The sequence below is a fragment of the Oncorhynchus nerka genome, linkage group LG14 (genome assembly GCF_034236695.1).
Source record: "Oncorhynchus nerka isolate Pitt River linkage group LG14, Oner_Uvic_2.0, whole genome shotgun sequence".
NCBI classification, from domain to species: Eukaryota; Metazoa; Chordata; class Actinopteri; order Salmoniformes; family Salmonidae; genus Oncorhynchus; species Oncorhynchus nerka.
The window spans coordinates 14,430,580-14,444,696 of record NC_088409.1 but is presented as its reverse complement, the minus strand read 5'-3'; the positions used below and the strand labels follow the sequence as shown (position 1 = coordinate 14,444,696).

General features: G+C 42.0%; 1 protein-coding gene across 1 annotated transcript; it reads left to right on the top strand.

Annotated features, from left to right (window-relative positions):
* Window positions 1–2,415: 2,415 nt before the first annotated feature.
* On the top strand, window positions 2,416–4,487 carry LOC135575141 (aryl hydrocarbon receptor-like). Its single transcript, XM_065027480.1, has 3 exons — window positions 2,416–2,440; window positions 2,560–3,664; window positions 4,151–4,487. Exons 2-3 carry the CDS (start codon window positions 2,588–2,590, stop codon window positions 4,325–4,327), a joined length of 1,254 nt encoding a protein of 417 aa, XP_064883552.1. The 5' UTR covers window positions 2,416–2,440; window positions 2,560–2,587; the 3' UTR covers window positions 4,328–4,487.
* The last annotated feature ends 9,630 nt before the right edge of the window (window positions 4,488–14,117 follow it).

The following is a 14,117-nucleotide window of genomic DNA, read 5'->3' as shown; positions in this document are numbered from 1 at the left end:
ACAGCGCCCAGACCTAGTGATAGGCCCTGCTTTGCTGAAGTTACGAAACATTGCAAGCCAAGAAATGGCAAGATACAGCATTCCATTAATGTAAACTCACCCCATTCCGCACAAATGTGCCCAACCGCAACATTCAAACCAGGCTATAAAGAAAACGAATGGGACTGTGTTTACGTCAAAATCAGGGGATGTGAACTAAGTTTATATTCAAGTTGATCGACATGTAATGGCTCTATACTATTGGAGAAAAATGGACAGACCCCTCCGTCACATCTAGACGTGTCATGTCATAAACGTACAGCACTCTTAAAGCTACTATTTCGGTCTTATAGTCTCTCTCCACCAGGTGTAGCACTTCTATCATCATTTAAAAACAATGGACAGTGACGGGGTAAGGTGGATACCTAGTCATTTTTTTGCGTCTTCACTGCAAGCGATCACGACTCTCAAAAAAACTGTTTACTTTCTGAAGATCACTTCTTAGCACTGCCCTAAAACTCGATTCAAATTCGACACAAACCTTACAAATAGGTATGTAATGACACATTATATAAACTTTACAGTGTTTTTTTTTTTACATTTTAAAGGTGATAAGTTGATAAAAGAAAAAAAGCCATTTTCCCACACGACATCTCTCCCTCACTATCACACATTAGTTTCATTTCCACCTCCATTTTTAAAACGACCCAACGGGGCTCATTGCCTGCTTGAATTATGCAGAAACGGGCAGTGTTTTGGTCATGTTAATTGATTCTGTTGGAAGAGTGAGAAATTGTGCTTTACAATGGTATTGACATTACAGTTGATCTGAAGTATTAAGTTTTTTTTTGGCGCTAAAATAAGGGCAATTGTATGGACCAAGGCGATGTACTAAGTTTACGTTACGAGATACAGCTTTTGATTACAGATAGATAGAAATACGCACTAGGCGTATTTCTGACTGTTTGCCTGGTGGCCGACCTGCCTATAATGTACGCCTCCTCTCTCCTGGCCCTCGCTAGCTCTCTATGAAAGATGCCAGTGTTTGTGTTCTGAAGTTTGGCAACTAATAATTCTCCTCCGTTCCAAAAAATACTGAATCTTAGGGTTGATTCTTAGCGCAATCTAATCTTAACACTGAGAAACAGGAGTCGTTGTGCAAGGAGTCGAGGAATCTATTCTTTTGGATTCACTCTCCACCACTATTTCATTGTCGTTAACTTTTGAAAAATGGCTGAGAAAGGCAAGCGACAGCAGCGAAGTCCCGTTAAATGAGAAGGAAATGGCAACTTTGCGAAGTGGAATTGAGGTACAGGAATTGTAGTACAGGCGCAATGCTTCACCATCTGAAAATTATGCACCGTGAGACCCAAACCGCTGCTGGCAGCTGCATTTGTGAATTCACATTAATTTTCTGTATCTTTTTTACAGAAACAGCAAGGAGAAAATTCTGTTTAAATGTCAGCCATTTTGTTTTGTTTTTACTCATATGCCACATCCCTAGTGACTTTTGGGGATGTTTTTAGTTTATTAGTTAAACTGCATGAATGTGTCATATACACATTTCTGCTGTGTAACTTGGTTAATGTGTGTTTGTGTGTTTCATGCCCAGTGATAAAGACCGGAGAGAGTGGGATGACAGTATTCAGGCTGCTGACCAAGCTGACAGGCTGGGTGTGGGTGCAGGGTAACGCCAGACTGGTCTACAAGAACGGACGGCCTGAGTGTGTCATCGCATCCCAAAGAGTCCTCACGCACAAATCTCGGCACGCACACACACAACCTCATTCTTTAATGTCATTCCATTGGGGCGGCAAGCAGCCTAGTGGTTAAGAGCGTTGGGCCAGTAACCAAAAAGGTTGCTGGTTGGAATCTCAAGCTTACTAGGTGAAAATACTGTCAATGTGCCCTTGAGCAAAGCACTTAACCCTAATTTCTCATGTAAGTCACTCTGGATAAGAGCCTGCAAATGACTAAAATGTACTTGTTTTTAGTGATGAAGAGGGAGAGGACAACCTAAGGAAGCGGAGCCTCCAGCTGCCTTTCAGTTACACCACTGGGGAGGCTCTTCTCTACAACACCAGCTTCCCAAGACTCTGGTAACAGGGGACCCTTAGCAGGCGACACCACCGGCCCTGCAGGAAATATCACCAACAACAACCAGGATGGAACCCTAGACCCTGACTCACTGCTGGGCTCTCTGCTGAAACAGGATAAGTCCATCTACTGCTGCTCCCCTCACACTCAGAACGAGCTCCAACTCCCTCTCCAACTCCAGGAGGAGGTGGCAGGGGTTCCACAGGAGGAGGTGGCAGGGCTTCCACAGGGGGATTGTGGGGGCATCTTCTCCAGCAGCTGGCAGGAGGGCAGCATCCGCTCTCTGTCGGAGAGTGTCCTTCAAGCAGGAGCCGTTGGGGGTTGGGGGTGTATGGGGGATCGACGGCTTCTCATCGGAGGACAGGTAACTGATCACTTAATATTTATCTTATGTGTATCTGTGTGGCTGCTACTGTTTATGTAACCTTGACTGCACTACACATTTCCCAATTGTGACTATAAAGATATTGATTTGATTGACAGAGACAGAGACAGGGATTTGTGGAGCTTCATGATGAACCTGGGCATCAGTAGGGAGGACCTGGAGCTGTTCCAGCAGGATGAGATGTTCCTCGATGTGGATCTGGACACTGGCCGAGACCGCCTCCTTCCTGACCTGACAGACGAGATTCTCTCCTACGTACAGGAGTCTCTGAGGAAGAGGTCGGACTGGGGTCAGACTGTATTATCTTGCAGGGGGGCTAAGTTAGGGGAACAGGACTATAGCAGCCCTACCATGCTGTTACACCAACCATCTATGGAACAATCACAAACCCCACATCTACATTCTACTACAGTTCTGTTACACCAACCATCAACCTCACAACCACATTCTTCTACAGTGCCTCAGTGTCAGTCACAGATACAGCCACCACAGCTGCCTGTAGTCCATCCCCTATCAGTTCACCACTATCGGCCTCCTCCCCACTACCCACAGCAGCCAATACCGCAGCAGTGTTTACACACACAGCCCCACCCACAGGCAACACAGCAGCAGAAACAGAGCCGTCTAAATGGACAGGTATTGCCAAACCAACAGCAGCAGCAGCTGTGTAACAGACTGAAGCACATGCAGGTGACTGGGACGGGTTCAATAACACAAAGACAGAAAGACATCACCAAGCAGCAGCAGCAGATTCCTCCATTGTTCAATGTGGAGCAGCCAGGGGGGCTCCAGACTCGCCACGGCCACCCCCAGCAAGGGCACCTCTGCCTGGGGGAAGCTTCCCTGGGCCTCCCCTACAGGAACCAGCTGAACACTTTGTCTGTTAGCCGCTCTTCAGTGCTCTCCTCCTATGTACCCACCACGGGCCTCCAGAGCCAGGGGGTGGACGGAGACCTCATGCCCCAGAATTTGGAGGAGTTCCTGGGCAGCCTGGAGTCCAGTGGTCCCCGAGGGACAGAGGATGGTAGGGGAGCCCTCCAGTGGAGTGTGGTGGAGGCCCTGGGTGTGTTCCAGCAGCAGAGGCACCTCCCTGACGGCCTGGCTCAGTCTCAGGCCACCAGCCAGGGCTGCGCTCAGCATGCCTATCCCCTGGCTATGGAGCTCAGCCAGGTCAATAGAGCAGAGTGGCCATTCACCACACAGGTAAGAAAGGTGACACTAACCTGGGTAGTGTTCATTAGGTGTCAAACAGGTAAAGGGGGTCCTACCTGAACTTGTCTAATAAAAATGCTAATAAATACAAAATTGTGCCCCATGGAACAAGATCAAATGTATTTATAAAGTCCTTTTTTACATCAGCAGATGTCACAAAGTGCTTATTCAGAAACCCAGCCTTAAACCACAGACAGCAAGCAATGCAGATGTAGCAGCACAGGGACTAGGGCCCTGAACTAATTCTGTAAAATGTTAGACCTCGCTTTACTTCCTCTAGCTATATGCTCATCATATGAACGTTGAATACCAATGGCACATACTTACCTGCGCATCAGATTTACCAAGGGAATGAGACTTTAGAAACAGAAGGTCATTATCATTTGATCATTGAAAGCCAGTGGGTATTTACACATCAAGGCAATTTAGACCAGAAAAGGGAGGCTTAGCTAAGTCGGCCATTTTCCTCTGTTCCAGTTCCAGAACGGGAGCCTGAAGGAGGCTGGTCCAGCCCCTGGCCCTATACCCAACCCTGGGTCCTCCAGGGGGGCAGACCATGGACATGCAGCAGCGAAGCTGCCAATTCACCAGCCTCCTCCTCCCTCTGCTGAGAGCACGCCCTACCCTGACCTCCCTCTGAGTGGATTTATGTGAGACTGAAGGCCCTCCTCCCTGGAGGCTCCAGAACCAGACATTCCAAGGCCAGCCAGCTGCCCCCGGTCCCTCGGAGGGAGCAGAGCCCTGACTGACGACAGCGCCACACAACAGAGGCTAGAGGGATAAGGATCCTCCTGTCTGGCACCCAGCTGCACATGGCCCCTGCGACCACTAAGACTGTCTCCCAAATGGGCCCTTGTCAAAAGTAGTGCACTATATAGGGATAGGGTACAATGTGGGCTGCTATCTAAAACAGGAACCAGGGCATGTCTGGGAATATGGAGGACTTGGACTGGAGAGGTCCCGTGTGGATCATTTTGTTAGAGCTTGGCACTTGCAACGCCAGGGTTGTGGGTTCGATTCCCATGGGGACCAGTATGAAAATGTATGCACTCACAACTATAAGTCGCTCTGGATCAGAGCATTTGCTAAAATACTCAAATGTAAAAGTGAGATTCACATCCAGAGAGACTGTCTGAACGTCAGACAGCAGGCAGAGGGACAGTCCGAGACAGAGAGATTGTGACAGACAGACGGAGGGAGACCAGAGAAAGTGGATAATCAATCAAATTTATTTATAAAGCCCTTCTTACTTCAGCTGATGTCACAAAGTGCTGTACAGAAACCCAGCCTAAAACCCCAAACAGCAAGCAATGCAGGTGTAGAAGCACGGTGGCTAGGAAAAACTCCCTAGAAAGGCCAGAACCTAGGAAGAAACCTAGAGAGGAACCAGGCTATGAGGGGTGGCCAGTCCTCTTCTGGCTGTGCCGGGTGGAGATTATAACAGAACATGGGCAAGATGTTCAAATGTTCATAGATGACCAGCAGGGTCAGATAATAATGATCACAGTGGTTGTAGAGGGTGAAACAGGTCAGCACCTCAGGAGTAAATGTCAGTTGGCTTTTCATAGCCGATCATTCAGAGTATCTCTACCGCTCCTGCTGTCTCTAGAGAGTTTAAAACAGAAGGTCTGAGACAGGTAGCACGTCCGGTGAACAGGTCAGGGTTCCATATCCGCAGCCAGAACAGTTGAAACTGGAGCAGCAGCACGACCAGGTGGACTGGGGACAGCAAGGAGTCATCATGCCAGGTAGTGCATAGAAATGTAATGGACTAATGACCTGTTTGAATGTGGACTTGCTTTAAAAAGAAAACTCTTGTCAGCCATTTTGTTTGTCCAGAATAACATCCTGTTGGTGCAGTCATGGTTTACTGGTCAGTGTGTCAGCATGCCAGGTCATGAACCTGATGTAATACTGAACAAGCAGTTCTTCCATTGGTCAATGAGTAAGATGAGATGATGCAGAACTCAAATGTTACCAATCCGAAGAGCCCATATTCATAAAGTATCTCTGAGTAGGTCTGCTGATCTAGGATCAGTGTTTTCTTTTAGATCATAATGAATATGATTATATGGAGAAGGGGGGTGGATCTGATCCTAGACCAGCACTCCTACTCTGAGACACTTTATGAATATGGAGCCTTGCTTTTAAATATATATAAGCCATTGATTGCTTAGAAATAATCACTTGCATTTAAAGGTGCAGTTGAATGAAACAAACCGTAAGCTATTTGAGCTATCCATGAGATGGAGTATCTGTCTACACTGTGCTTGATATTTTTGTACAGAATGCATTGACAATCCTACTAAATCATGAAGTAATATTTTGAGCAATTTGATCGCTTTATGGATCCTGCCTATCTGTTCTTCAGCCCACTCACTTGCATTGCAAGACAGGCAAAGTAATAATGATTTATAGATTAGTTAGTAGTCCAAGACCCAATGACATTTTCTACATCTCAAATAGCACTCTATGCCCTATGTCGTGCACTACTTTTGACCAGGACCCATAGGGCTTTTGTCAAAGTAGTGAGCTATATTGTGAGTAGGGTGCCATCTATAGGGAATAGGGTGCCATCTGGGTCTTTGCCATTGAGTTCAAGTAGCAGATCAATGTGTTTGATCTACATATCTAACTTGAAGAAAATGTATGCACTTATTCATGGCAAAATAACCTATTGCACTCTTAGTGAAAGTAGAAGACTGTTGTATGTAGCACTATAAATAATGTACCTTGTTTAACTGAGCCAATCATGTTCATGTTGCTATGCAGAATAGTGCAGTGGAACATTAGACCCCTTGTTGTTTGGAGGTCTGTCACTTCATTGACATAATTCTGTGAAAGTCAGGGTTTATTTAATTTATTTTGTCAAAAGACAAATCTAACTTTAGATATGTTCAAATTCAATCAATGAAAATGTTCAGTTTTGCATTTGTTTGTATTTTGTATGAAATTGTGTACAATTTATGTAATGAGCAATCACACTGCAGGAAGAGAAAGTTTACCGTTATTCTGTTCTTTCACACGCTGATAAATGTTGATTAAGTACTGTTGAAGGGTTTTATTTACACTAGCCCTTGACCAAATACAGTTGAAGGGTTTTATTTACACTAGCCCTTGACCAAGTACTGTTGAAGGGTTTTATTTACACTAGCCCTTGACCAAGTACAGTTGAAGGGTTTTATTTACACTAGCCCTTGACCAAGTACTGTTGAAGGGTTTTATTTACACTAGCCCTTGACCAAGTACAGTTGAAGGGTTTTATTTACACTAGCCCTTGACCAAGTACAGTTGAAGGGTTTTATTTACACTAGCCCTTGACCAAGTACTGTTGAAGGGTTTTATTTACACTAGCCCTTGACCAAGTACTGTTGAAGGGTTTTATTTACACTAGCCCTTGACCAAGTACTGTTGAAGGGTTTTATTTACACTAGCCCTTGACCAAGTACTGTTGAAGGGTTTTATTTACACTAGCCCTTGACCAAGTACAGTTGAAGGGTTTTATTTACACTAGCCCTTGACCAAATACAGTTGAAGGGTTTTATTTACACTAGCCCTTGACCAAGTACTGTTGAAGGGTTTTATTTACACTAGCCCTTGACCAAGTACAGTTGAAGGGTTTTATTTACACTAGCCCTTGACCAAGTACAGTTGAATGGTTTTATTTAGACTAGCCCTTGACCAAGTACTGTTGAAGGGTTTTATTTACACTAGCCCTTGACCAAGTACAGTTGAAGGGTTTTATTTACACTAGCCCTTGACCAAGTACTGTTGAAGGGTTTTATTTACACTAGCCCTTGACCAAGTACAGTTGAAGGGTTTTATTTACACTAGCCCTTGACCAAGTACAGTTGAATGGTTTTATTTAGACTAGCCCTTGACCAAGTACTGTTGAAGGGTTTTATTTACACTAGCCCTTGACCAAATACAGTTGAAGGGTTTTATTTACACTAGCCCTTGACCAAGTACAGTTGAAGGGTTTTATTTACACTAGCCCTTGACCAAGTACTGTTGAAGGGTTTTATTTACACTAGCCCTTGACCAAATACAGTTGAAGGGTTTTATTTACACTAGCCCTTGACCAAGTACTGTTGAAGGGTTTTATTTACACTAGCCCTTGACCAAATACAGTTGAAGGGTTTTATTTAATATCCTATACAGGGTAGGTTTTCTGTCATAAATAAGTTGGTTAAACAATGTCATAGGTAGGCTTGTAAAGCTAATGCAATTTACCAAAGTTACTGGAATCTTCTATAATTTTTGGTAATTAGCATAGGCTGCAATAAATTCTGTTAAGTTCAGTCATTTATACTTTTTTATTATACTTTCTTTGTTGTACTTTGGATCCCTTTTTCTCCACAATTTTTGTGATATCCAATTTGTAGTTTGACTTGTCCCATCGCTGCAACTCCCATACGGACTCAGGAGAGGTGCTGGTCGAGAGCCCTCCGAAACACGACCCTGCCAAGCCACACTTCTTCTTGACACACTGCTCACTTAACCCGGGGCCAGCCGCACCAATGTTTCTGGAGGAAAATCTGGTGCCCGTGTCAGCGTGCATGCACCCGGCCCGCGACAGGAGTCGCTAGAGCGCGATGTGACGAGGACATCCCGGACGGAAAAGAAAACCCTAACCCGGACGACGCTTGGCCAATTGTGCGTTGCCTCATGGGTCTCCTGGTCATGGCCGTCTGCGACACAGATGGGGATCAAACCCAGATCTGTAGTGATGCCTCAAGCGTATTTAGAGAAAATAGCCTAACTAAGGAAAAAAGCATCTAATCAACAATGGCATTATTATCATTTGATTCTGCAACTCTTTCAACTATTGACTTTTATCACAGCTGCCACTAGTTTGGCAAAACATTGATAATAAATACATCTTGACATAGTAGCAAAATATATAAAGGATATTTTATAATGAAACCCTCATATTTAACACTGATGGTATTTGCTAAGTTTGGTTGATATTTAGGAAAATGTTTTACAGTGTTGTCATCTTGAATTATTTCATATTTTACATGTAATAAGGCCACACAGTGGGCCAGAGACGATTAGACACCTGTAATAATCTGGAGTACCAAACATGGCCACTAGATGTGCTAAATTACAAAAAATTATTGAAAGTTACAAAACTAGGTAGGTAGGCCGCTAGGTAAAACCCCAACACTCTGGACAGACAGGAACACAGTAGAGCTGATGCAGCGTTATAACACCCTGAAGAAGGATGAAATGCACCATTCAATAATAAACATCTTCAATTCAACTTCCACTGTCCTAGAGTCACTCTCACACATCTAGCTTGCTCCAAATCCTCAATGAACCTTAGTTAGACTGCAAGACAAGGCACTTCTTCCTTTGCACTGTAGCTTTGACAGTCAGAGCAGTACCCATGGACTGCTGCACTGCAGAGCATGTTGAGTCCTATCCTCCTTCAAGCCCATTCATCCTCAGCTTTATCAATATTCTCAATGACTCTGGTCAAAAGTAGTGCACAAAAAAGGGAATAGTGTGCCATTTGGAAACCAGTCCATAATGGTGGAAAAGTGTGTCTTAACCCTGATAACACAGCTACAATAACACCTCCGTTCCCCAGTGATGGTAACTTACCTATAAACAGTAGACCACCACTATGATGGTAACTAACCTATATAGATCACCACTATGATGGTAACTAACCTATATAGATCACCACTATGATGGTAACTAACCTATATAGACCACCACTATGATGGTAACTAACCTATATAGATCACCACTATGATGGTAACTAACCTATATAGATCACCACTATGATGGTAACTAACATATATAGATCACCACTATGATGGTAACTAACCTATATAGATCACCACTATGATGTAACTAACCTATATAGATCACCACTATGATGGTAACTAACCTATATAGATCACCACTATGATGGTAACTAACCTATATAGATCACCACTATGATGGTAACTAACCTATATAGATCACCACTATGATGTAACTAACCTATATAGATCACCACTATGATGTAACTAACCTATATAGATCACCACTATGATGTAACTAACCTATATACAGTAGAACACCACTATGATGAGTTACAGGACAAAATAAAAACCCTTCAACCCAAAAAGGCCTGTGGTGTCGATGGTATCCTCAATGAAATGATCAAATATACAGACAACAAATTCCAATTGGCTATACTAAAACTCTTTAACATCATACTTAGCTCTGGCATCTTCCCCAATATTTGGAACCAAGGACTGATCTCCCCAATCCACAAAAGTGGAGACAAATTTGACCCCAATAACTACCGTGGAATATGTGTCAACAGTAACCTTGGGAAAATCCTCTGCATTATTATTAACAGCAGACTCGTACATTTCCTCAATGAAAACAATGTACTGAGCAAATGTCAAATTGGCTTTTTACCAAATTACCGTACAACAGACCATGTATTCACCCTGCACACCCTAATTGACAACCAAACAAACCAAAACAAAGGCAAAGTCTTCTCATGCTTTGTTGATTTCAAAAAAGCCTTCGACTCAATCTGGCATGAGGGTCTGCTATACAAACTGATGGAAAGTGGTGTTGGGGGTAAAACATACGACATTATAAAATCCATGTACACAAACAACAAGTGTGCGGTTAAAATTGGCAAAAAAAACACACACATTTCTTCACACAGGGTCGTGGGGTTAGACAGGGATGCAGCTTAAGCCCCACCCTCTTCAACATATATATCAACGAATTGGCGCGGGCACTAGAAAAGTCTGCAGCACCCGGCCTCCCCTGCTAGAATCCGAAGTCAAATGTCTGCTGTTTGCTGATGATCTGGTACTTCTGTCACCAACCAAGGAGGGCCTACAGCAGCACCTAGATCTTATGCACAGATTCTGTCAGACCTGGGCCCTGACAGTAAATCTCAGTAAGACCAAAATAATGGTGTTCCAAAAAGGTCCAGTCACCAGGACCACAAATACAAATTCCATCTAGACACTGTTGCCCTAGAGCACACAAAAACTATACATACCTTGGCCTAAACATCAGTGCCACAGGTAACTTCCACAAAGCTGTGAACGATCTGAGAGACAAGGCAAGAAGGGCATTCTATGCCATCAAAAGAAACATAAATTTCAACATACCAATTAGGATTTGGCTAAAAATACTTGAATCAGTCATAGAGCCCATTGCCCTTTATGGTTGTGAGGTCTGGGGTCCGCTCACCAACCAAGACTTCACAAAATGGGACAAACACCAAATTGAGACTCTGCACGCAGAATTCTGCAAAAATAACCCCCGTGTACAACGTAAAACACCAAATAATGCATGCAGAGCAGAATTAGGCCGATACCCACTAATTATCAAAATCCAGAAAAGAGCCATTAAATTCTACAACCACCTAAAAGGAAGCGATTCACAAACCTTCCATAACAAAGCCATCACCTACAGAGAGATGAACCTGGAGAAGAGTCCCTAAGCAAGCTGGTCCTGGGGCTCTGTTCACAAACACAAACACACCCTACAGAGCCCCAGGACAACAGCACAATTAGACCCAACCAAATCATGAGAAAACAAAAGATAATTACTTAACACATTGGAAAGAATTAACAAAAAAACAGAGCAAACTAGAATGCTATTTGGCCCTAAACAGAGAGTACACAGCGGCAGAATACCTGACCACTGTGACTGACCCAAAATTAAGGAAAGCTTTGACTATGTACAGACTCAGTGAGCATAGCCTTGCTATTGAGAAAGGCCGCCGTAGGCAGACATGGCTCTCAAGAGAAGACAGGCTATGTGCTCACTGCCCACAAAATGAGGTGGAAACTGAGCTGCACTTCCTAACCTCCTGCCCAATGTATGACCATATTAGAGATACATATTTCACACAGATCCACAAAGAATTCGAAAACAAATCCAATTTTGAAAAACTCCCATATCTACTGGGTGAAATTCCACAGTGTGCCATCACAGCAGCAAGATTTGTGACCTGTTGCCACGAGAAAAGGGCAACCAGTGAAGAACAAACACCATTGTAAATACAACCCATATTTATGCTTATTTATTTTATCTTGTGTCCTTTAACTATTTGTACATTGTATATATATATATATATATATATATATATATATATATATATATAATATGACATTTGTAATGTCTTTACTGTTTTGAAACTTCTGTATGTGTAATGTTTACTGTTCATTTTTGTTGTTTTTCACCTTATATATTCACTTTGTATGTTGTCTACCTCACTTGCTTTGGCAATGTTAACACATGTTTCCCATGCCAATAAAGCCCTTGAATTGAATTGAATTGAATTGGTAACTAACCTATATAGATCACCACTATGATGGTAACTAACCTATATAGATCACCACTATGATGGTAACTAACCTATATAGATCACCACTATGATGGTAACTAACCTATATAGACCACCACTATGATGGTAACTAACCTATATAGATCACCACTATGATGGTAACTAACCTATATAGATCACCACTATGATGGTAACTAACCTATATAGATCACCACTATGATGGTAACTAACCTATATAGATCACCACTATGATGTAACTAACCTATATAGATCACCACTATGATGGTAACTAACCTATATAGATCACCACTATGATGGTAACTAACCTATATAGATCACCACTATGATGGTAACTAACCTATATAGATCACCACTATGATGTAACTAACCTATATAGATCACCACTATGATGTAACTAACCTATATACAGTAGAACACCACTATGATGGTAACTAACCTATATAGATCACCACTATGATGGTAACTAACCTATATAGATCACCACTATGATGTAACTAACCTATATAGATCACCACTATGATGGTAACTAACCTATATAGATCACCACTATGATGGTAACTAACCTATATAGATCACCACTATGATGGTAACTAACCTATATAGATCACCAGTATGATGGTAACTAACCTATATAGATCACCACTATGATGTAACTAACCTATATAGATCACCACTATGATGTAACTAACCTATATAGATCACCACTATGATGGTAACTAACCTATATAGATCACCAGTATGATGGTAACTAACCTATATACAGTAGAACACCACTATGATGGTAACTAACCTATATAGATCACCACTATGATGGTAACTAACCTATATAGATCACCAGTATGATGGTAACTAACCTATATAGATCACCACTATGATGTAACTAACCTATATAGATCACCACTATGATGGTAACTAACCTATATAGATCACCAGTATGATGGTAACTAACCTATATACAGTAGAACACCACTTTGATGGTAACTAACCTATATAGACCACCACTATGATGGTAACTAACCTATATAGATCACCACTATGATGTAACTAACCTATATAGATCACCACTATGATGTAACTAACCTATATAGACCACCACTATGATGTAACTAACCTATATAGACCACCACTATGATGGTAACTAACCTATATACAGTAGAACACCACTATGATGGTAACTAACCTATATAGATCACCACTATGATGTAACTAACCTATATACAGTAGAACACCACTATGATGGTAACTAACCTATATAGACCACCACTATGATGGTAACTAACCTATATACAGTAGAACACCACTATGATGGTAACTAACCTATATAGATCACCACTATGATGTAACTAACCTATATAGATCACCACTATGATGTAACTAACCTATATAGACCACCACTATGATGTAACTAACCTATATAGACCACCACTATGATGGTAACTAACCTATATACAGTAGAACACCACTATGATGGTAACTAACCTATATAGATCACCACTATGATGTAACTAACCTATATACAGAAGAACACCACTATGATGGTAACTAACCTATATAGATCACCACTATGATGGTAACTAACCTATATAGATCACCACTATGATGGTAACTAACCTATATAGATCACCACTATGATGGTAACTAACCTATATAGACCACCACTATGATGGTAACTAACCTATATAGATCACTACTATGATAGTAACTAACCTATATAGACCACCACTATGATGGTAACTGACCTATATAGACCACCACTATGATGGTAACTAACCTATATAGACCACCACTACGATGGTAACTAACCTATATAGACCACCACTATGATGGTAACTAACCTATATAGACCACAACTATGATGGTAACTAACCTATATAGATCACCACTATGATGGTAACTAACCTATATAGACCACCACTATGATGGTAACTAACCTATATAGACCACCACTATGATGGTAACTAACCTATATAGACCACCACTATGATGGTAACTAACCTATATAGATCACCACTATGATGGTAACTAACCTATATAGACCACCACTATGATGTAACTAACCTATATAGACCACCACTATGATGGTAACTAACCTATATAGAC

Excerpts from the sequence above, each read along its gene's own strand:
- LOC135575141 (XM_065027480.1), top strand. The coding sequence starts at position 2,588 with ATGATGAACCTGGGCATCAGTAGGGAGGACCTGGAGCTGTTCCAGCAG. Across the intron at positions 3,665-4,150 it reads AGTGGCCATTCACCACACAG|TTCCAGAACGGGAGCCTGAA; the intron begins GTAAGAAAGGTG and ends CCTCTGTTCCAG.